The sequence below is a fragment of the Salmo salar genome, chromosome ssa11 (genome assembly GCF_905237065.1).
Source record: "Salmo salar chromosome ssa11, Ssal_v3.1, whole genome shotgun sequence".
NCBI lineage: Eukaryota > Metazoa > Chordata > Actinopteri > Salmoniformes > Salmonidae > Salmo > Salmo salar.
The window spans coordinates 30,414,583-30,439,616 of record NC_059452.1 but is presented as its reverse complement, the minus strand read 5'-3'; the positions used below and the strand labels follow the sequence as shown (position 1 = coordinate 30,439,616).

The 25,034-nt window shown below is 42.8% G+C and overlaps 2 protein-coding genes and 1 pseudogene across 2 annotated transcripts; 1 reads left to right on the top strand and 2 right to left on the bottom strand.

The window, feature by feature from the left end:
- Window positions 1–2,194: 2,194 nt before the first annotated feature.
- Window positions 2,195–4,265, bottom strand: LOC106562420 (leukotriene B4 receptor 1). Its single transcript, XM_014127298.2, has one exon. It carries the CDS (start codon window positions 4,164–4,166, stop codon window positions 3,108–3,110), a length of 1,059 nt encoding a protein of 352 aa, XP_013982773.1. The 5' UTR covers window positions 4,167–4,265; the 3' UTR covers window positions 2,195–3,107.
- Window positions 4,266–4,953: 688 nt separating this feature from the next.
- On the bottom strand, window positions 4,954–6,029 carry LOC106562424 (leukotriene B4 receptor 1-like; annotated as a pseudogene).
- Window positions 6,030–9,701: 3,672 nt separating this feature from the next.
- LOC100380762 (E3 ubiquitin-protein ligase AMFR) lies at window positions 9,702–24,619 on the top strand. The gene is given in 15 exon segments (XM_014127293.2): window positions 9,702–9,983; window positions 10,446–10,833; window positions 10,942–11,034; window positions 11,385–11,549; window positions 12,677–12,773; window positions 12,776–12,822; window positions 13,276–13,316; window positions 15,815–15,947; window positions 20,088–20,221; window positions 20,476–20,586; window positions 20,766–20,968; window positions 21,155–21,261; window positions 21,503–21,637; window positions 21,857–22,044; window positions 22,330–24,619. Coding segments are annotated over 14 exon segments (1,893 nt in total). The 5' UTR covers window positions 9,702–9,983; window positions 10,446–10,545; the 3' UTR covers window positions 22,481–24,619.
- Window positions 24,620–25,034: the final 415 nt, after the last annotated feature.

The window sequence follows — 25,034 nt, the reverse complement described above, 5'->3', positions numbered from 1 at the left end:
GGGGCTGTGATGTATGATGGGGCTGTGATGTATGATGGGGCTGTGATGTATGATGGGACTGTGATGTATGATGGGACTGTGATGTATGATGGGGCTGTGATGTATGATGGGGCTGTGATGTATGATGGGACTGTGATGTATGATGGGACTGGCATGTATTTCCCACGTGTTTCTATCTACACATAAAGGGAATTGCCGTAAAGTAGTCGGTCTCTATGTTTTGTGTTTCCTTCAGTGAGTGTTAATGGTGAGAGACTTCAATTCTGAATGAACTTGTCCTTTCTCTCCAGACTAGAGAGACAATCCTACTCTGGCAAGCTGTGACCAATGGTTTACATGTGTTTGACACCCTGCTAACTTTTTCTCACACACTGACGGTTGTTTCCTCATTTTGCACCAAACGTTCAGAGCTTGGCAGAGTCCTCTTGCTGATGTGCTCAGCACATATAACTCACGTCACACCATTTACCCACTGTAATTTTCCATAATTACATTGTCCCACTGATAACTGTGACTCACAGAAAGTCAAAGAGGAGATGATAATCAGTGTCAAACCTGTTACATCTCCTTTTCAGTGTGCAGTTGAGTGTAGCCTATTACACTCCATGCAAGCAACATCAGTGAAGCAAGACATGAGCCAAGGCCATTGGTTAGTTGACAGTCATATGATGTAGGTAAGCCTCAGGCTGTTTCGGCCTCTGTCAGTGTGACACCAGTGGATTTTAGTCAGCAGCCCAGTTCCCAGAGCAGTGATGAAGACCAGAAGTGAAACTGTGAACTCCACAGGAACCACAGGCTCATCCTCACATAGACTGACCAGGCTGGCTGAAACATTCACTGTGATTGGTTAGGCTTAGGTTCAGACAAGACAGGAGCACCTGCTGGGGCAGCAGCCAGCACCACCACACACACAGCTGTGATTACTGGAGACAGTGTCACAGTATAATTTTTCACAAATATACAGAGGGTAAAGGAGATCACCCCACCCCTTACATTAATATTGTACACACTACAGGAGCAGGTGAAAAACAATTTAGGCAGTGTTGTCCTGTAATTGGGTTGTGTTGACACAAGCTGCCCTGCCCAGCCCTGGAGTAGTCTCCTGCAGTAATTCTTCCATTCAGTGTGTGTGTGTGTGTGTGTGTGCGTGCGTGCGTGTGTGTGTGTACGTGTGTCTGAGTGACAGCGTGACACATTGAATAGACCCAAGCTTACTGGAGCAGGATGAGACAGAGCCCCGTCTGACTCACAGCCAAACGCTGTGTGACTCACTCCTTCAGAAGAATACATACGGAGACACTGTGGAGCCTCTTGATGGTCAACAGAGATATAAAGCTACTCACATCTTACCTAATATATAGTGAAATTACACCTTAGCGTACGTCTTTTAGGCGGGTTCATTTACAGTTGATATAAAAGTTAGTTAGAAACTGTGCTATTAAATGGAGAGAGAGGGCAATGACTTGTGAATGTGTCAGAATTCCACAGTCATTGGAAAATAGGTACACTGCCACCTATTGGACTATAAGGACTGATGGATCATCATTTACAATCAATAGTATGATATTGATGAAAATAAAATGTATCCTATTTGAATAAAATGTTTAACTTGATTTAGCTGACATAGGAAACCCCCTAGCCCAACAAAAACAATATGGTTTTCTCTCCAATATGACTGTGCCAAAGAGTAGTACACAATTCCTCATTTCGTCAATGGTCAAAGGGGACACAAGGCAGATTTTCATGTTGCAATCTCCGTAGATGAGAGGGAAGTTGAAAGCATGACTCGTGCTGTCGCAGAACAGATGTTTCGTGTAGACCTGAAAAACAGAACTAGCAGATTTATACTTTCTGACTGATTTTTTGTTGTTGTTGTAACACTTATAATTAAGCAATAAGGCACGAGGAGGTGTGGTATATGGCCAATATACCACGGCTAAGGGCTGTTCTTAAGAACGATGCTTTGCGGAGTGCCTGGACACAGCCCTTAACCGTGGTATATTGGCGATATATCACAAATCCCCGAAGTGCCACATTGTTATTATAAACTGGTTACCAACGTAATTAGAGCAGTAAAAATAGATGTTTTGTCATACCCGTGGTATACGATCTGATATACCATGGCTGTCAGCCAATCATCAATCAGGGCTCGAACCACCCAGTTTATAATGGTCTTTGAAACACTTTCAACAAATTTTTTTAAAGTGATATTTTTAATAAACGCATAAAGGGCTCCCGAATGGTGCAGCGGTCTACGGCACTGCAGCTCAGTGCAAGAGGCGTCACTACAGTCCCTGGTTTGAATCCAGGCTGTATCACATCCGGCCGTGATTGGGAGTCCCATAGGGCGGCGCACAATTGGCCCAGCGTCGTCCGGGTTCAGCCGGGGTAGGCCGTCATTGTAAATAAGAATTTGTTCTTAACTGACTAGTTAAATAAAGGTTAAATAAAAAATATAAATAAATATGGCATGGGGTACATACACATGTTCATTGACTTCAACTATAACAATGAAATTATCAGTATGAAGACAGTTGGAAAGCTCAGTATGATATGAAGAGGCTGATATCTGTGGTTGCCATTATCATGAAGGCTAAAGCTGTGGGTGAAATATATTCTATCCAGATCAGGAGGGTCTAAAATAAATGTAGTGAGGCAAGGCCTCAAGATAAGCAGCTGAATACATACAGTACACTCAGTCATTATACTCATATCATATAGCTTCAGACAAACATATACAGTGACACTATGTTCTTTTTTCTATGAAGCTCTTTCTTCTGTGGCACATGGAATATAAAAACATTTGAGCATGAAATGAGCATTATACCACAACTGAGAAATGTGTCTAACACAGTGGGGCCTACAAAGAAAAATGTGTATATGTTAAAAAGTATTTCAAATGTTAATTCAAATTCACTACAGGTAAAATTATATACAGAACGTATTTTAATGTTTTTATATGCATTATGTTTGACATAAGCATTACTAACAATTGCTCTTCTACATTTTAAGTTAATTAACATATAGAAACAATGTGACAAATCAAACTTTGTAATTTACACACAAAAATCGTTATCAAAAACGTATGATAAAAATTGTTTTCAATCTCAGGAAGAAACATTTTCAAATATATTTATAATTACATCCATTTGTTCCTTAGGCTCCGTGACACACTGGGAGCTGTGGCTCTGTATCTGAGAGATACTTGGTCTCTTGGTCACAAAGGACAGTTCTTTAGTCCCCTCTCCGGGAGCCGTGCTTGAGATGTGCCGGAACAATTTCTGAATACCTGTCTCCCTCAGGGAACTCCGGAACGTACGAGCCACAAACACATAGAGCAAAGGGTTGACCGAACTACTGATGAACACGAGTGCTCCAGCGATGAAAGTCATGGTGGTTCTGACGCTCTCTATACGCGCTGCGGCCTCGCGGTGGGACCCCTTGATGGTGAGGATGACGAGGGAGAGCACGTTGCCAACGTGGTGAGGGGTCCAGCATAATGCGAACACCACTACCATGCTTGCAATCAACCCCATGGACTTACGCTTGGACTTAAAGGTAATCTGTGCGATGCGGCTGTAGAGACAGCTGTGGCAGATCACAAGAATGCAAAAGGGGACAGCAAAGCCCACCAGCGTCTCCAGTAGAACACACACTGCCTCCTGGCCGTCTGAGGTGTAGTCCCTGTACAGGCAATGCTCCTCCCCAGGGTCCCCCTCCACCACCTGGGTGGGAAAGACCGGGGTGCTGAATAGGAACGCAGCAGCCCACAGAACAAGAAGAACTTTATTCAAGGCCTTCTTCCTCCTCCAGCCGGCTGAGGCAAAGGGGTGTCGTACAGCGACAAAGCGCTCGACACTCATGAGGGTGATGAGGAAAATGCTGCTGTACATGCACGTGTTGATGACGTACACCATGGCCTTACAGGATGCCACCCCAAACACCCAGGAGTGGGCCAGTGAGTAGATCCACAGGGGCAGGGTGATGAGCACCAGCAGGTCTGCAGCAGCCAGGTGGAGGATGAGCACCACGGTGTGGGAGCGCTGCTGGACGTGCCTCAGGATGGTCCAGATCACCAGCAGGTTCCCCGGGACCCCCACCAGGAACGACAGGCCCAGGATCACACAGGCCACCACTGTCCCGCCAGCAAACTCATCAGGAGCCATGGTGGACTCTGAAGCTGAAGACAGCTGATGATCAAACGGTTCTGGTTGATGCTGCCGATCGCCTTGCCTCACCTCGCCTTACGTGCCTTCTATCTGGTGTACATACTCAGACAGAAAAAAAGTGCTGCACCAGCAAGCTTTCACTTCCCTTAACTTTGCTGAGGAGAACAGGAAAGAGGTTGGTTTTTCACAGAGCCATCATTCTGTGAGAGACATAGCACGGAGTCATCCAGTGGGTCCTTATTGTGGCACTGTCTGGAAAAATATATCTTCTGAGATATTTTAAGAGTTCAAACAATTGTATTGACCACAAATTACTTTTATTGAAGTGATATGAACTTGAGATCAGATGTTATTTTTTTTATTGTGATCAAATAGAGTAAGGCAGTGTCTTATTTTGTGTAACATGAATTTCAAGACAAAATAAAGCTTAAATAAAATAAATAATATTCAAGGAATTGTAACATGACCATGAATAAATGTTTTAAAATTATACCACTTTATGAGCAAATGCAATAGCTTTATTGTGTTGAAATAGTCACAATTTAATTACTTGTGTGAGCTTTTCTCACCGTATTTCACAAGCGCCACAACAATATCTAAATTTTGTACCATGATCATAAAAATACAACTTTTAATCAAACTTCTAGATTTTAGCCATATTTATTTCTCATCAATGCTGACATCTGAATCAATGATCAGGTCACAGTTTTCATTTGACATTTTAGTCATTTAGCAGGCGCTCTTATCCAGAATGCTCTTATCCAGCGCGACCATCTCTGTAGTCCTACACGGTAGTTATGTCTGTGGTATTGTTGCAGTCTGGCCTTACTGAGGACATTGTGTTTTCCGATCCTATTGTGTTGCTAGATCCTATTGTGTTTCCAGATCCCCTTAGCTTGGAGGAGGTGTGTGAGGAGAGTTCCTGGAACAGCCTGATCATGTGGGACTCCTGGAGACTGCCCTGGAAGTTCCTTGCAGTGAAGGAATAGAGCACAGGGTTCACAGAGCTACTAATGAAGGCCAGCGCTCCATAGATAAACACTATTGCAGTCTGGGCCACTGAAACAGGCACAGCATCATCTGGATCCTCTGTCAGGATGCTGACTAGGTCTACAGTGTTGAGGACATGATGAGGAAGCCAGCAGAGAACGAAGGCTACCACCACACTACTGATCAGAACTGTCGACTTCTGTTTGCTGCTGCCGAAATGCATTGTCCTCAGGTGTGTTGCTACTAGACAGTAACAGACAGCCAGAGTGGAGAAGGGGACCACGAAGCCCACCATGGTCTCCAGGCATAAGAACACCATCTCTTGGGCCACTGAGCTGTACTCCCTGAAAAGACACTGCTCAGTCCCATCGATCTCATCGATGGAGCTGGGGTAAGAATGGATGAGATCCCTAAAAGGAAAGCCAGAGCCCAGATAGCCACTAGAGCATTGTCCATAATGGCCTTGGTCTTCCAGCGCAACATCTTGAACGGGTACCGGATGACAAGGAATCGCTCGACGCTCATGAGGGTGATGAGGAAGACGCTGCTGTACATTCAGGTGTTGATGACGTATACCATGGCCTTACAGGATGCCTCCCCGAACACCCAGGAGTGGGCTAGGGAGTAGATCCACAGGGGCAGGGTGATGAGCACAAGCAGGTCTGCAGCAGCCAGGTGGAGGATGAGCACCACGGTGTGGGAGCGCTGCTGGACGTGCTTCAGGATGGTCCAGATCACCAGCAGGTTCCCCGGGACCCCCACCAGGAACGACAGGCCCAGGATCACACAGACTACTGATCGCCCTACGGTTGACATTTCATTAAACAATGCATCATCATCGTCTGAGATCGAGGAGCCCAAGCTTTTCATTTTGCACTGCAGTCAACTGCTGTTTCCTAAGAAATAATGATTTTGTCTGGGGAGTACTTCCTTATATCACCATTTGCCTCGAAAGCAGTAACGGTCACTTTACATCTGTAATAAAACAAACAAGGGTGTCACGTTCGTCGTAATGAGCGAACCAACGCGCAGCGTGAGTATAGTTCCACATAATTTTAATCTCCATGAAACAAACAAAACAATAAAGACCGCAACAACGAAACGTGGCGTCAAGCCGTGCACACAAGCAACTAAACACTAACAATATCCCACAAACACAGGTGGGAAAAATAGCTACTTAAATATGATCCCCAATTAGAGGCAACGATACCAGCTGCCTCTAATTGGGAACCATACAAAACCACCAACATAGAAATACACATTCTAGAACACCCTAGTCACACCCTGACCTAAACCACTATAGAGAATCCAAGGGCTCTCTATGGTCAGGGCGTGACAAAGGGTTTCTGTCTGAGTGTGACAGGAAAGCAATGTGGTTAGCTAGATGTGACAAAGAAAAAATGAACAGGTTGTTAAATATTTGAAATATTTTTTAGTGTATTTATTTTTTACAGTAGATTATGTATGCCTTCCCCATTACAGTTTATACAGTAATAGTTTTTTAGTGCATGAATGCATTGTGTTGGGCGCATTTTACAGTCGTGGCCAAAAGTTTTGAGAATGACACAAATATTAATTTTCAAAAAGTCTGCTGCCTCAGTTTGTATGATGGCAATTTGCATATACTCCAGAATGTTATGAAGAGTGATCAGATGAATTGCAATTAATTGCAAAGTCCATCTTTGCCATGCCAATGAACTGAATCCCCAAAAAACATTTCCACTGCATTTCAGCCCTGCCACAAAAGGACCAGCTGACATCATGTCAGTGATTCTCTCAGGTGTGAGTGTTGATGAGGACTTGGCTGGAGATCACTCTGTCATGCTGACTGAGTTCGAATAACAGACTGGAAGCTTCAAAAGGAGGGTGGTGCTTGGAATCATTGTTCTTCCTCTGTCAAACATGGTTACCTGCAAGGAAACACGTGCCGTCATCATGGCTTTGCACAAAAAGGGCTTCACAGGCAAGGATATTGCTGCCAGTAAGATTGCACCTAAATCAACCATTTATCGGATCATCAAGAGCTTCAAGGAGAGCGGTTCAATTGTTGTGAAGAAGGCTTCAGGGTGCCCAAGAAAGTCCAGCAAGCGCCAGGACCGTTTCCTAAAGTTGATTCATTACCAGTACAGAGCTTGCCCAGGAATGGCAGCAGGCAGGTGTGAAAGCATCTGCACACACAGTGAGGCAAAGACTTTGGAGGATGGCCTGGTGTCAAGAAGGGCAGCAAAGAAGCCACTTCTCTCCAGGAAAAACATCAGGGACAGACTGATATTCTGCAAAGGGTACAGGGATTGGACTACTGAGGACTGGGGTAAAGTCATTTTCTCTGATGAATCCCCTTTCCAATTGTTTGGGGAATCCGGAAAAAAGCTTGTCCGGAGAGGACAAGGTGAGCGCTACCATCAGTCCTGTGTCATGCCAACAGTAAAGCATCCTGAGACCATTCATGTGTGGGATGACTTCTCAGCCAAGGGAGTGGGCTCACTCACAATGTTGCCTAAGAACCCAGCCATGAATAAAGAATGGTACCAACACGTTCTCCGAGAGCAACTTCTCCCAACCATCCAGGAACAGTTTGGTGACGAACAATGCCTTTTCCAGCATGATGGAGCACCTTGCCATAAGGCAAAAGTGATAACTAAGTTGCTCGGGGAACAAAACATCGATATTTTGGGTCCATGGCCAGGAAACTCCCCAGACCTTAATCCCATTGAGAACTTGTGGTCAATCCTCAAGAGGCGGGTGGACAAACAAAAACCCACAAATTCTGACAAACTCCAAGCATTGATTATGCAGGAATGGGCTGCCATCAGTCAGAAGTTAATTGACAGCATGCCAGGGCGGATTGCAGAGGTCTTGAAAAAGAAGGGTCAACACTGCAAATATTGACTCTTTGCATCAACTTCATGTAATTGTCAATAAAAGCCTTTGACACTTATGAAATGCTTGTAATTATACTTCAGTATTCCATAGTAACATCTGACAAAAATATCTAAAGACACTGAAGCAGCAAACTTTGTGGAAATTAATATTTGTGTCATTCCCCCCTCCACCCCCCCTTTTTTTGCACTGACTCTCTTGCACTGGCTCTACGCACACTCAGTAGACTCTACCCACACATACTACACTGACACTCCAACACACACACACACACACACACACACACACACACACACACACACACACACACACACACACACACACACACACACACACACACACACACACACTACATACGCTCAAACACACAAAACACACACACACACACACACACACTACATACGCTCAAACACACAAAACACACACACACACACACACACACTACATGCGCTCACACACACAAAACACACAAATGCATATTGACACCACACACTCACACATAGACACACTTTCACACTTTTTCACTCTCTTCACATGCACTGTTGCTACTCTGTTTATTATCTATCCTGATTGCCTAGTAATTTTTACCCCTACCTACATGTACATATTACCTCAACAACCTTGTACCCCTGCATATTGACTCGGTACCGGTACTCCTTGTATATACTGTAGCCTCGTTATTGTTAATTTATTGTGTTACTATTTTTTTTTTTTCTTTACCAAATTTGTTTTCTTACTTTTTAACTCTGCATTGTTGCAAGTAAGCATTTCACGGTAAAGTCTACACCTGTTGTATTTGGCTCATGTGAAAAATAGCATTTTATTTGACATAGGGTTGACTCTTTTCATTGTTATTATTGATAACTCTACTGCATTGTTGAGGAAGCTAGTGCATAATTATTTGACTGCACCTTTTATACCTGCTGTAAACAGGTTTTGTCATGAATTAATAAAACATTTTTTTTTTTTTGGATGGGTAGGTTATGTTCTAAATGTAATCTATTACAAACTGGTAATCAGTAATGTAACTAGGATAACACAAACTCAGTAACAAAATCTGATTACTTTCACAAAACTGTAATCCTAGTTACATTACCTTTGGATGACTTTTTCCTTAAGAGTCAATAGAATAAAGATAAAAAGGATCCATCAAACTCATTTGGTGTGGCAAACTTAAACTTGCACCTTTTTTTATGTTGAATTGAAAGTCATTGAGAAAACAGAAAGATGTCAGAATTAATTTTTTGCAAACATCCTTTCTGAATAAAAAAGTAATCCAAGAAGTAATCATCCAGTTTTTCACAAGTATCTGTAATCTGTTTGCAATATTTTTGCTGGTAAAGTAAGTGATTACAGGTAATTGTTTTTCCTAATTAGACATGTAATTGATTACGTGTAAACAGTAACACCCCAAACTTGATTTTACTGGACAACATTGCACTTGATAGACTTTTATTTTGAAAGTTGTTGTGATGACGCTCAGAATTTCATGTCCTGGGTCTCCAGCATAGATTGTATATCTCCAGCCAGTGACAAATAAACAAGATGTCGTCAACATATGCCGCGTTCACACACTAGACGGAACTAGGAAACTCGGAAATGTCCGACTTGCTAACTGGTTGAATTTATACACGTGCCTTGGTCAACGACTTAGCAAAATGGAAATGTCCGAGTTTCCTAGTTCCGAATATTGTGTGAACGCAGCAATAACCACGGATCGGGGAATTTTAACGTAGTCTACTGTCAACCTCAACAAGAGGAAATTTGATGTTGGACATGAAGTTAGCTAGTTAATGTCAAATTTATTAATTTGTAAGTTGAGTGAAATGTCTTTTCTCAAATTTGAACCAGACTGGTTTGGTGTATTTCATAATCACCAGCTAGCTAACTAGCTAGTTAGCAACCTCTGCCGAGTACGGAAACATCAGATAGACTCTGGGACAGGTAACGTTAGCTAGCTAGGGAGTTTTGACTTTTTTAACTAGACAGACAGCAAGCTAAAGTGCTAATTTATAAGCAATATCATGTCCTCTATACGAGTTTATTGCTTTATTTGAACTATACAACATTGGGTAGCTAGCTAGCTGTCTAAACTTGTAGCTAACAGCTAGCTAGCTTCCATGCAACATTAGTCTAGCACTCACTAGCTAGCTGGACCAAAATGGGCGTTGTTTTGATAGCGGTAGATAGTTAGCTAGCTAGCTAATAACAATATGAACTTAACTAGCAAGTTTAGCTGCTCAGCTAGCCCTCTACAACTGTCTCTGGCCAGTGAAACAACACTAGAAACTAGTACTAGACAGCGAGGGCGTGTTGCTCAGGCTTACTACCGTTACACTAGCTACCTAGTTTCATGCATTACCATTACCTACAGTAGCCTTACTGATTTGTTTTCCTTCCCTGCAGGTTGTTGACAGAGCTAAGGTGTGGTGGAAATCAGTGTCAAGCCTATTAGGCCTAACTTCACAAGTCTTGTGTGTGAGAGACCTCCAACATTAACATTGAAATGCCTCTGCTATTCCTGGAGAGGTTTCCCTGGCCCAGTCTGCAGACCTACACAGCGCTGAGTGTGGCTCTGCTGGCTGGAAGCATCTTCAGTGCCTACACTACTGTGACAGAACAGGGGTTTGGGGTTCCAGACATGGACGAGCCTCCACCACCTGCACCCTTAGAAGGGGATAATAGAGGCGGCCTAGGCCTAGAACATGTGACTAGCGATGATGTTGTGGGTGCAGATACAGAATTGGCGACTACTGTTATGTGGTACCTGGTCACTGACAGTCTCTTTGTATGGGTAAGTCTTATTCAAGATAGGCTCAACTCAGCCAAGAAGCAAATATTGTTGTTATGTTACTTAGTTGTTACATGGTTACTAAGTGGTCTGCTCTTCTCTACTCCTCAGGTGTTGGTGAATACAGCTTGCTGTTCTCTGATGTTAATTGCTAAGATGATCCAGTGCATGGTTTTTGGGCCCCTCCGAGTCAGTGAGAAGCAGGTGAGGCTTGGAGTTGTGGTGGTAACCTAATAACTGATATTTGGGATAATTTATAAGCCTTGTGTGTACTCACATGTCAACGTGGTACTTGCATGTTTTCTCAAGTGTTTGCTTTTTGGCATGTCACCTTATTGAAGGTTAGGCATCTAACTGTGTTTATGTAAACTATAGTACAAATGTCCTCAACAAATAGTCTGCAAAACAAGATCTTATCATTGAAATCCACACTGGTGGTTTGAGTCTATTAGTGTACTCTGACCACTCCATCCATGTTCTAATGTCTTGACCTCTCCTCTCTCCACCCCTCTCTCTTCCCATCTCCTCTCTACTCCACTCCTCTCTCTCCTCAGCACCTTAAGGACAAGTTCTGGAACTTCATCTTCTATAAGTTCATCTTCATCTTCGGGGTGCTGAACGTTCAGATGGTGGAGGAGGTGGTCATGTGGTGTCTGTGGTTCTCTGCCCTGGTCTTCCTCCACCTCATGGTCCAGCTGTGCAAGGACCGCTTTGAATATGTACGTCTCATAAACCTCTAACAGTACATTTTAGTCATTTAGCAGACGCTCTTATCCAGAGCGACTTACATTGGTGCATTCAGCTTAAGATAGCTTAACACTTTACTGTTGGTGTCTTTATGAATGCATTCATTAACCTTTATAACAGCTATATAACAACATTTGTCATAAGTAGTTTTAAATAATTATGAGTAACGGCATGATATAAAGGTTCAATTCATTTTTTATATATATATATATGTTATAAAACTAGTTATTTTGGGTAACAAGTGCTATTACACAGTATGCATGACAACTTATTAGAGTACTGAATAAAAAACTGAAATGACAAAATGTAGATGGGCCCACCCACTGTACTGTGACCTTGTTGACTTGTTTACAATGTACCCATGTTAGATGCCAGTGATATGACGCTGTTGGCTATACATTCAGCCACAGTGACTGCCATAGACCGGGTCTCTTTCAGGTCCAGGCCAGACCTATTAATAAGCCTAGTTCTTGCTGTATGTATGTAGGCCAGGGTCTTAGGTTTAGCTAATGTTTCAGTCACTTCATAGACTCAAACTACAGAGTGGGGGGAGTACAAAAAAACTAAGATGAACATTTAGGTAGTGTGCTGTAGCTATAGGAAAACAGAACATCACACCATATTGTGAAGAACGACATCTCTGTCTGAAATCAATGGGTGTTAGGTTTGCCCCTTATTATAACAGCTGACATGGTACCTGTTGGAATGCTGTACTTTGTTGCTGCTGTCTGCAGTAAAAGTTGGATGAAAGGCTGCATAACAAGCCTGTATGTGTGTCACTGTACCTGTGTCAATATTGTTGTGTGTCACTAGACGTGTTATTTGAGCATGTGATAGTAGTACAGTATGGGGCTGCAGTGACACTGCCCAGATAAAGCTTACCTCTTGACCAAAAACATGCTCAACGGGAAAGTCTATTGAAAGAGTAGCCATGAAGTCTGCAACCACCCCTAAATTGTTATTGTGTGTGTCGGTCACTCTTTGTATGAAAGTACAAGTTATATGTAGGTGTGCATGTCCGTCTACATCTGTGATTAGTAATCTCTCTTTCTGAATGAGTGTATACAGTAGGTTAATGTGTACCTGTTCCCCCTTGCAGCTGTCCTTCTCCCCCACTACTTCTATGAACAGCCATGTGCGTGTCCTTACCCTACTGGTGTCCCTGCTGCTGGGCTGCTGTGGTCTGGCTGTGGTCTGCTGGGTGCTGCCCATGGCATGCACACCCTCTCCTTCATGGCTGCCGAGGTGAGGACCTGACCCTAAAGAGCTCACCAGCTTGTGAGCTGGTGAACCTGTTCTAATAAACGGAAATTAGTTACCTCTGGTTCATTCAGCAATTCCTATGGGGAAAGAATAGGGTTTTGGAATAGACACCGAAAATAAGGTCTGAGGTTAACACAGACTTAGGATATGTTATACGTTTTGTTCTATGAGAGAATTTCAGTCAGTTAACATGACCTTTATGAATTATGAAGCCTTTATGTGCTTTTTCTGATTACATAAATGTTAAACAATTCGGAAAAAGTGACTGATGTTAGCTGATGAAGATTCTTATAGAACAAAACATATCAGATCTCCTAAGCCTGTGTTTACCACAGACCTTATTTTAGGCGTTTATCTAAAAACATTTGTTTCCCACAAAAAAAAGAATGTATAAAATACTTATGTATAATTCCTATGTCTTTCTCTGTCTTTCAGTGTCTGCTGGTCACTGTGCGGACTGGACATGTCATCATGAGGTAAGACCCTTCCTTGCAGAATGCAGAACCTCTTGCACTGCAAGACAGATGACATAGCGGATCTAGAATGAACCAGTTCTAATATTAGCATACTATTAGATGTGTTACCATGAGCACCCGTTGAAAGACTGCTTTGTGCTACAGAGGGTGATCATGATGACTTGCAGGCAGCTGTATTTATTGGAGTAGTTCATTAATTAGTTATGCTAAAACATTATACAAAAACCCTGTAAACAGTAGCCAAGTGTATGAGTTGTTGCTTTGCTTTGTGTTGTCTGGACACCCATAGCATTAAGCGCCTATCAGAGTCCAAAACGTGTACGCACAGTGTTCTAGAATGTTGGACCGTTGGCTTTCGTACTTTTTGAATTCTCAACGCGACTCAACCAATTTCTCCAACTGTCAACACATTAAAATGAATAGAGGAACGCGTGCGCAGAGCTGCGTTGGTTGTGAATTTTGGGGAGGTGCGCGTTTGGCCTGGCCCAGTGAGAGATAAGCTAAGTGATGATCTACAACTACTGATTAGTGCAAGCAAAAATAAGTTGATGCTGGTCTGTCCTTAATGACGATGCACTCTTATCTCCATCTGGCACAGTCGAGGACTGGTCACCCTAAAGAGCCTGGTTCCTCTCGACAGCAAGAAAGTATGTGAACCCTTTGGAATTACCTGGATTTCTGCATAAATTGGTAATCAAATTTGATATGATCTTCATCTAAGTCACAACAATAGACAAACAGTGTGCTTAAACTAATAACACACAATTTTTTGTATTTTTCTTGTCTATATTGAATACATAATTTAAACATTCACAGTGTAGGTTGGACAAAGTATGTGAACACCTAGGCTAATGACTTCTCCAAAAGCTAATTGGAGTCAGGAGTAAGCTAACCTGGAGTCCAATCAATGAGACGAGATTGGAGATGTTGGTTAGAACTGCCCTGCCCTATAAAAACCACTCACAAAAGTTCAGTTTGCTATTCACAAGAAGCATTGCCTGATGTGAACCATGCCTCGAATAAAAGAGATCTCAGAAGACATAAGATTAAGAATTGTTGACTTGCATAAAGCTGGGAAGGGTTACAAAAGTATCTCTAAAAGCCCTGATGTTCATCAGTCCACGGTAAGACAAATTGTCTATAAATGGAAAAAGTTCAGCACTGTTGCTACTCCCTAGGAGTGGCCATTCTGCAAAGATGACTGCAAAAACACAGCGCAAAATGCTCAATGAGGTAAAGAAGAATCCTAGAGTGTCAGCTAAAGACTTACAGAAATCTCTGGATCATGCTAACATCTCTGTTGACGAGTCTACGATACGTAAAACACTAAACAAGAATGGTGTTCATGGGAGGACACCACGGAAGAAGCCACTGCTGTCCAAAAAAAACATTGCTGCACATCTGAAGTTTGCAAAAGTGCACCTGGATGTTCACAGCGCTACTGGCAAAATATTCTGAGGACAGATGAAACTACAGTTGAGTTGTTTGGAAGGAACACAACACTGTGTGGAGAAAAAAAGGCACAGCACACCAACATCAACCTCATCCAAACTGTAAAGTATGTTGGAGGGTGCATCATGGTTTGGGGCTGCCTCAGGGCCTGGACAGCTTGTTATCATTGACGGAAAAATGAATTCCCAAGTTTATCAAGACAGTTTGCAGGAGAATGTTAGGCTATCTGTCTGCCAAGTGAAGCTCAACAGAAGTTGGGTGATGCAACAGGACAACGACCCAAAACACAGAAGTAAATCAACAATGGAATGGCTTCAACAGAAGAAAATATGCCTTCTGGAGTGGCCCAGTCAGAGTCCTGACCTCAACCCCATTGAGATGCTGTGGCATGACCTTGAGAGCGGTTCATACCAGACATCCCAAGAATATTGCTGAACTGAAACAGTTTTGTAAAGAGAAATGGTCCAGAATTCCTCCTGACCGTTGTGCAGGTCTGATCCGCAGCTACAGAAAACATTTGGTTGAGGTTATTGCTGCCAAAGGAGGGTCAACCTCCTCTTATTAAATCCAAGGGTTCACATACTTTTTCCACCCTGTACTGTGAATGTTTACACAGTGTGTTCAATAAAGAAATGAAAACGTGTAATTGTTTGTGTGCTATTAGTTTAAACCGACTGTTTGTCTATTGTTGTGACCTAGATGAAGAGCAGATCAAATTCTATGACCAATTTATGCAGAAATCCAGGTATTTCCAAAGGGTTCACATACTTTTTCTTGCCACTGTAGGTTTCTTCCTAGGTTCCTGCCTTTCTAGGGAGTATTTCCTAGCCACTGTGCGTCTATATCTGCATTGCTTGCTCTTTGGGGTTTTAGGCTGGGTTTCTTTATGAGCACTTAGTGACAGCTACTTATGTAAAAAGGGCTTTATAAATACTTTTGATTGATTTGTGGTGTGTACAATTCAAAAGCATAGGTGCAAAAATGTCCAACTAGAAAGGCATTATTGTGACCAGGGCAGGGTTCTGACTAAGTCTGTTTCTCTGCAGGTACACCATCCACCTGTGGGATCTGAACCACCCAGGCACCTGGGAGAGTAAGGGCTCCTATGTCTATTACACTGACTTCATCATGGAGCTGTCTATGCTGTCCCTGGACCTTATGCACCACATCCACATGCTGGTGAGTGACAGAGCCGGGAGCACTATGGGCTGGTATTAGTAAGGGAACTAACTGAATGGGTAAGAGCACCACCGAGAGGCCGACAAGATGGCTGACTGAACTAGTCTGAATTTAAAATAAGGGCTCTATCTTCGTTTGTCTTTCTTCGATTCCTTGCATTCTATCTCCTCACCGCATCAACTGTATTGGAGGAGAAGGTCCATGGTGTCTCCTCTCAGATGATGAGAGTAATCGAGGAAAGATGAATTGAGAGAGAACCACAGTATTCAGATAGATGAGAGTTGAGTTTGATCTCAGAGCTGTTTTAACATTTGACTCCCCTCAGCTCTTTAGTAATATCTTAGAGCAGTTTTAATGTTTGACTCCCGTCTGCCCTCAGCTCTTTAGTAATATCTTAGAGCTGTTTTAATGTTTGACTCCCCTCAGCTCTTTAGTAATATCTTAGAGCTGTTTTAACGTTTGACTCCCCTCAGCTCTTTAGTAATATCTTAGAGCTGTTTTAATGTTTGACTCCCGTCTCCCCTCAGCTCTTTAGTAATATCTTAGAGCTGTTTTAATGTTTGACTCCCGTCTCCCCTCAGCTCTTTAGTAATATCTTAGAGCTGTTTTAATGTTTGACTCCCGTCTCCCCTCAGCTCTTTAGTAATATCTTAGAGCTGTTTTAATGTTTGACTCCCGTCTCCCCTCAGCTCTTTAGTAATATCTTAGAGCTGTTTTAATGTTTGACTCCGTCTCCCCTCAGCTCTTAAGTAATATCTTAGAGCTGTTTTAACATTTGACTCCCCTCAGCTCTTTAGTAATATCTTAGAGCTGTTTTAATGTTTGACTCCCGTCTCCCCTCAGCTCTTAAGTAATATCTTAGAGCTGTTTTAATATTTGACTCCCCTCAGCTCTTTAGTAATATCTTAGAGCTGTTTTAATGTTTGACTCCCGTCTCCCCTCAGCTCTTTAGTAATATCTTAGAGCTGTTTTAATGTTTGACTCCCGTCTCCCCTCAGCTCTTTAGTAATATCTTAGAGCTGTTTTAATGTTTGACTCCCGTCTCCCCTCAGCTCTTTAGTAATATCTTAGAGCTGTTTTAATGTTTGACTCCCGTCTCCCCTCAGCTCTTTAGTAATATCTTAGAGCTGTTTTAATGTTTGACTCCCGTCTCCCCTCAGCTCTTTAGTAATATCTTAGAGCTGTTTTAATGTTTGACTCCCGTCTCCCCTCAGCTCTTAAGTAATATCTTAGAGCTGTTTTAATGTTTGACTCCCGTCTCCCCTCAGCTCTTTAGTAATATCTTAGAGCTGTTTTAATGTTTGACTCCCGTCTCCCCTCAGCTCTTAAGTAATATCTTAGAGCTGTTTTAACGTTTGACTCCCGTCTCCCCTCAGCTCTTTAGTAATATCTTAGAGCTGTTTTAACGTTTGACTCCGTCTCCCCTCAGCTCTTAAGTAATATCTTGGAGCTGTTTTAATGTTTGACTCCCGTCTCCCCTCAGCTCTTAAGTAATATCTTAGAGCTGTTTTAATGTTTGACTCCGTCTCCCCTCAGCTCTTTAGTAATATCTTAGAGCTGTTTTAATGTTTGACTCCCCGTCTCCCCTCAGCTCTTTAGTAATATCTTAGAGCTGTTTTAATGTTTGACTCCCGTCTCCCCTCAGCTCTTTAGTAATATCTTAGAGCTGTTTTAATGTTTGACTCCCGTCTCCCCTCAGCTCTTTAGTAATATCTTAGAGCTGTTTTAATGTTTGACTCCCCTCAGCTCTTTAGTAATATCTTAGAGCTGTTTTAACGTTTGACTCCCGTCTCCCCTCAGCTCTTTAGTAATATCTTAGAGCTGTTTTAATGTTTGACTCCCGTCTCCCCTCAGCTCTTTAGTAATATCTTAGAGCTGTTTTAATGTTTGACTCCCGTCTCCCCTCAGCTCTTAAGTAATATCTTAGAGCTGTTTTAACATTTGACTCGTCTCCCCTCAGCTCTTTAGTAATATCTTAGAGCTGTTTTAATGTTTGACTCCGTCTCCCCTCAGCTCTTTAGTAATATCTTAGAGCTGTTTTAATGTTTGACTCCGTCTCCCCTCAGCTCTTTAGTAATATCTTAGAGCTGTTTTAATGTTTGACTCCGTCTCCCCTCAGCTCTTTAGTAATATCTTAGAGCTGTTTTAATGTTTGACTCCGTCTCCCCTCAGCTCTTAAGTAATATCTTAGAGCTGTTTTAACGTTTGACTCCCGTCTCCCCTCAGCTCTTTAGTAATATCTTAGAGCTGTTTTAACGTTTGACTCCCGTCTCCCCTCAGCTCTTTAGTAATATCTTAGAGCTGTTTTAACGTTTGACTCCCGTCTCCCCTCAGCTCTTTAGTAATATCTTAGAGCTGTTTTAATGTTTGACTCCCGTCTCCCCTCAGCTCTTTAGTAATATCTTAGAGCTGTTTTAATGTTTGACTCCCGTCTCCCCTCAGCTCTTTAGTAATATCTTAGAGCTGTTTTAACGTTTGACTCCGTCTCCCCTCAGCTCTTGTAGTAATATCTTAGAGCTGTTTTAACGTTTGACTCCGTCTCCCCTCAGCTCATTTAGTAATATCAAGTTAGAGACAGTTAATAATGTTTTGTCAAGTCAAAGACAGGGTCACCAAAACCATAAAACCAGCTAAAATGATACACTAACCTTTTACAATCTCCATCAGATGACACTCCTAGGACATTATGTTAGACAATGCATGCATTTTTAGTTCTATCAAGTTGATATTTATATCCAAAAACAGCGTTTTACTATGGCATTGATGTTGAGGAAATCGTTTCCCTCCAATAACCGGCAGTCAAGTCAGCGTCACAAATTAAATAATTAAAATTAGAAAACATTGGTAAAATATTATATTGTCATTTAAAGAATTATAGATTTACATCTTTTGAACGCAATCAACTTGCCAGATTTAAAAATAACCTTACTGGGAAATCACACTTTGCAATAATCTGAGCACTGTGCCCAGAAAAATACGCGTTGCGATACAGACTAGACGTCATGTTGGGGAGATCTAAAATCGAAAATACTATGTAAATAATCCATTACCTTTGATTCTCTTCATCAGATGTCACTTCCAGGTATCACAGGTCCATAACGAATGTAGTTTTGTTCAAAAAAGCTCATCATTTATGTCCAAAAATCTCCGTCTCGTTAGCACATGATGTAAGCCAGCCGGACTTCTCGTCATGAACGAGGGGAAAAAATATATTTCCGTTCGTTCAAACATGTCAAACGTTGTATAGCATAAATCATTAGGGCCTTTTTTAACCAGAACATGAATAATATTCAAGGTGGACGAATGCATAGTCTTTTATAACGTATTGGAACGAGGGTACCCAACATGAAGTAGCGCGCCAGGTGTCTAATGGGACATCACCGTTCCATGGCTCTTGTTCGGTCAGATCTCCCTCCAGAAGACTCAAAACACTTTGTAAAGGCTGGTGACATCTAGTGGAAGCAATAGGAAGTGCCAAAATATTCCTAAACCCCTGTGTTTTTCAATGGGATAGGTTTAAAGTCAATACAACACATCAGGTATCCACTTCCTGTCAGAAAATGTCTCAGGGTTTTGCCTGCCAAATGAGTTCTGTTATACTCACAGACACCATTCAAACAGTTTTGGAAACTTTAGAGTGTTTTCTATCCATATATAATAAGTATATGCATATTCTAGTTACTGGGTAGGATTAGTAACCAGATTAAATCGGGTACATTTTTTTTATCCAGACGTGCAAATGCTGCCCCCTAGACCCAACAGGTTAAGTAATATCTTAGAGCTGTTTTAACGTTTGACTCCCGTCTCCCCTCAGCTCTTTAGTAATATCTTAGAGCTGTTTTAACGTTTGACTCCCGTCTCCCCTCAGCTCTTAAGTAATATCTTAGAGCTGTTTTAACGTTTGACTCCCGTCTCCCCTCAGCTCTTAAGTAATATCTTAGAGCTGTTTTAACGTTTGACTCCCGTCTCCCCTCAGCTCTTTAGTAATATCTTAGAGCTGTTTTAACGTTTGACTCCCGTCTCCCCTCAGCTCTTAAGTAATATCTTAGAGCTGTTTTAACGTTTGACTCCCCTGTCTCCCCTCAGCTCTTTGGTAATATCCTAGAGCTGTTTTAACGTTTGACTCCCGTCTCCCCTCAGCTCTTTGGTAATATCTGGCTGTCCATGGCCAGTCTGGTGATCTTCATGCAGCTGAGGTATCTGTTCCATGAGGTGCAGCGCCGCATCCGACGCCACAAGAACTACCTCCATGTCATCAACAACATGGAGGCCAGGTCTGTCTACTGACCAGACTGCTGATGGCTCTCACTGTCTTGTATATACTACATCCCTACTGTTACTTATTAGGTGATGGGTGGTGTTCTTTCACTCTTAGCTGAGACTCAGTGTATGAAGCTGTAGCAGTGTGTGTTGTGTGAATCTAGTCTCTCTGCTTTCTTATTACGGGCTATCTAGCTGTTAGCTATTTAGCTATTCATGAGACTAGTGCAGTTGTTGATCTAGATTTGTTATGCTCTGTACCTATCAGGTTTGCAGTGGCCACAGCCGAGGAGCTGGTAGCCAACAGCGATGATTGTGCCATCTGCTGGGACACCATGCAGACAGCTCGTAAACTGCCCTGCGGACACCTCTTCCACAAGTAAGAGATTGACCCAGCCACCTTGGCACCTCTAAAATCCCAGGAGTCATTATTTCCTCACACTTGATTGAATGTGGCATTATGTGGGTGATATTTTGATTGACACTAAGAGTGTTGTGTCTGTACCTGTGTTTGCTGCGTATCTGTGTACATTAACGTTCCTGTTTGCTATTCTTCAGTTCATGCCTGCGGTCGTGGCTGGAGCAGGACACGTCATGTCCAACATGCAGGATGTCCCTGAACATCAGTGGTGATGGAGGCCCGGCCAGAGGCCAGCAGCAGGGGGCTGGCCTCCCACTGGAGAACAACCTGGGCCCTGGGGGCCCCGCTGCAGACGCCAGACAACACCTCAACCAACACAATCACTTCTTCCACTTTGATGGTAAGGCCATACAGACTTGTTTTACAACACAGGTGATCTCACTGAATGGACTATATTGAGTATGGTTGATGATTATGAGTTCTGGCATATAACATGTTGATAGTCACATCGACAGACATCACACTGTTAGACACATTTCTTATAGTGCACATTTCAGGTAGTGATTATTGTGATGTCTCCTCCCAGGCTCCCGCATCGCCAGCTGGCTGCCTAGTTTCTCAGTAGAGGTGATGCACACCACTAACATCCTGGCTATCGCTCAGCAGGCCAACAACTCTCAGCTCAACACCATGGTGAGTCACAGCCTTACTCTAATCCCCTCCCTGGACACCAGGGGATTCTCCTTTCAGCATGTTTTTTAGTCCTGGACTAGGTTTAATCCTTCCAAGAGGTCTCGCAAGCATCATCTGAGCTTTGAAGATTGTTTTTACACCTGCCCTTCAACAGCTTTGTTTTCAATGTATTCATTGAAGCAATATGACTTGACTAGAATGGAGGTGGCTGCTGGGTAACATAGTGTTCTACTCCCCACAGGCCCATCAGATCCAGGAAATGTTTCCTCAGGTTCCCTACCACTTAGTGCTGCAGGACCTGCAGTTGACCCGCTCAGTGGAGGTCACCACCGACAACATCCTGGAGGGACGCATCGTGGTGCCCTTCCCTGCTCTGGTAGGTCCTCCAGTTCATTGGGTATTTTGGCCATGGTGATCCACATATAGACCCCAGAAGGCCTACACTTTCCCCTTGTGTGTGATTGTACTGCCTCTTTCTGAGGGTTAGGTAGAGAAAGAGAGGGCGTGAGTTCAGGATCTAGTCAAATGTGTTTAAAGGTGTATACTGTGGTGTTAACTGGTGTTGATTAAAGATGTCTTGCCTCTCCCCCTCCAGGCGGCTGAGCGTTCCCCCGTGCAGGTGAACCCAGGCCCAGAGGGGGCAGGTGCCAGTGGGGGGGTGGAGACCGCTCCCAGCGAGCTGAACAACATGGAGGTCAGAGGGAGCCGTTTCTCCAAGTCTGCAGAGGAGAGACAGAAGATGCTGCTGCAGAGGAAGGATGAGCTGCTGCAACAGGCACGCAGGTACTGTACTGTCACCACCGGCAATACTTGTTTGTTAGTTCAGGGTTGAGTCACTGGCCCTTTTACTGAGTAACTACAGTAGCAGAATAGATCTATTGTAACTAAATGACTGAGATCACTGTCATGTTCATTAGGACACACCATAGCAAAAGTTTAGCAAAATGAAAGTTTCTTATTGGACTGGTTCAGACACTTTCTCCCTGTTACTCTCTGTTTCTGAGCTTTTCCTTCCGTTTCGTGTCTGCTGAACACAACCCACATTGACCTCAATTCATTTCCCCACAGGAAATACTTGAGAAAGAGCCCAGAGGACGAGGAGGACCTGCCCACTCTGGAGGAAGACGCCCCTGTCTCAGACGTGACCATGCTGAGACGCAGGACCATGGCAGCAGCTGCAGAGAGACGCATGCAGAGCCAACCAGACCCTGCTCCCTAAGACTATACTGGACTGTAAACTCCCACCTGGACAGTCTCACCTCGAACCCACACCTAATGCCCTTGGAGTGTCCACCAAACTCCTCACGTCCCACCTAAGAGGCACCTCCACCGAAAGAGCGCTTTACTTTACATGATCAATGGAATTACCGAAATAAAAACATTACATTACAAAGTGTTACAAGAAGGGCTTTGGCTGCACATGGCACAGGGGCTCTGCTGTTTTAGGCTGCCCTAGTGAGATATGAGAACTGGGCCTTGGGAATGATACCAGCCTTCTCTGAACTTTCACCAGGCACCAGAGGCTTAATTGGACATGGATCACCAGTGTTTTAAAGGAGTGGTGGGTGTCTGTCGAGTTTCTGAAGTGCACAGTAAAATGCCACCTCGCACACCTGTCATCACATAGCTCTAGCCCCCAGCTTCACTAGACTTACCTGTCATTCTCTTTACTGGCCATGATGGGGAAGGAAAGAGCATGGCGTCATAGTCTGAGGATTCTGCTGAGGTTAGTTAGGGTTTGTTAAGGTGCTGTTGCTACATACAGCTCATAGTGTAATGGAGTTGGTTTTATTCAACAACAAAAATATTTGTGTTGTAATGGGCTGAGATTGATATTGATATCATGGATTGGGTTGATAACATACTGATGTTATTTTATAAAAATGGAGTGAAAACTGTGAATTAAGAGTAGGTTCAATAGATGAAAACAATGTGAAGCTTTTTTTTCCCTTTTAATTAAGAGAACGTCACTTTAGTATTACAGCCTCTTCGGAATATGAATGTACTTTATCCACATAATGCTGCAGAGAGAGTAGAAGAGTTTATATTCTGGCCGTTGTGGAGACCTGGTTGTTAATAATGTGTTAACTGTCACATATCCACCTGAGAAAGAACACTATCTAAATAGGAAGACGGAATAGTTTTGTCTGCAGACAGTTAAACTCTCACCAGTACAGAGTTATAGAAGACTGGCTCCCTGACCTCTAGGTCAACCAGTGGTTTCTATCTGCGGTGTGTATACCTCGAAAACTTCCCGAAGCATACCTACACTGTATTAAACATCCATTGATACAGGTACAGAAGACTGTATGGGCTCAGAGGAGTTGGGTTGAGGTTTGAATACTGATGAACCTATCTGATTCACTCACTCACACTCCATTCCTACACTCCATGTACTGGTAGGCTTATTCTTGCAGACGATATGTAGACCTATGTGTTGGATTCTTGGAGACGATATGTAGACCTAGGTGTTGGATTCTTGGAGACGATATGTAGGCCTATGTGTTGGATTCTTGGAGACGATATGTAGGCCTATGTGTTGGATTCTTGGAGACGATATGTAGGCCTATGTGTTGGATTCTTGCAGACGGTATGTAGGCCTATGTGTTGGATTCTTGGAGACGATATGTAGGCCTATGGGTTGGATTCTTGCAGACGGTATGTAGGCCTATGTGTTGGATTCTTGGAGACGATATGTAGGCCTATGGGTTGGATTCTTGCAGACGGTATGTAGGCCTATGTGTTGGATTCTTGCAGGCGATATGTAGGCCTATGGGTTGGATTCTTGCAGGCGATATGTAGGCCTATGTGTTGGATGTCTTTGATAACTCTAAAGGCTTTTTAAAGTTGAGTGGGTGTTGTGCGTGAATCACAATGGAATGCTTTAGTTTACTTTTACCCCAAAGAACTTTCATCCCATAAACTTCCACATGATGCAGATTTCTTTCTCTGAGATAGCATATTTTTGTGTGTTTGGTTGATGCAAAAGATTTCTCTCTTTCAGCTTGTTTCATCTGTGGGATTGTAAGAAGTTTCTACTGACTGTGTTTTCAGAGATGCACCTCTTGTCAAAAACCAAATACACTAGTCAGTTTTTCATTGATTCAAGCTATTGATCAACTCATATTTTCATATCCATGTCATATTTTTATATTCATAAGGGGTTATTTTTGTAACCATTGTATATTTGATCTAATCAAAAACATGAATTAATCTTTTGGACTGAGCTTTCCTCATATTTTGTGCCTAAATCAAGAATAGTTATATGATTGTGTAAATAATGTAGTTTTTGGAAGAACTGCTCAAGTAACATGAACAAATTATCAATAATAAACAGAGCTTCTCTACAGCCTTTTAACAAACTAGCTTTTCTTTGCCTCCTGTGGATAGGCCAAGTACCCCTAGGGATCCTAATACCCCAGGTTGGGAACCACTGCTAAAGACATTGAGTAATCTCTTTCTAGAAAGATGGGTTTCCTCCCACAATGTTACCACTGAGGGAGTTTGATTCAGCTGAACCACAGTGCACTGGGCTATGCAGTGAGGGAGGAGCACCCTTCTCAAATGGAACAGTAATCTGCACCCCTCGGTCATGTTGTCAACAAGGCAGCATGATGCATCGTTCAGAAACCTACATCCTCTTTAACCATTTTTTTTGCATTTTCTAACTTTTTCATTGGGAATGCAGATAGTGTTTTAAAAAATCAAAAGCAGTAATTTTTGCATGTGAAAACAGAGTCCTACAATTTACTCCACATGCTTAACCTATGGCC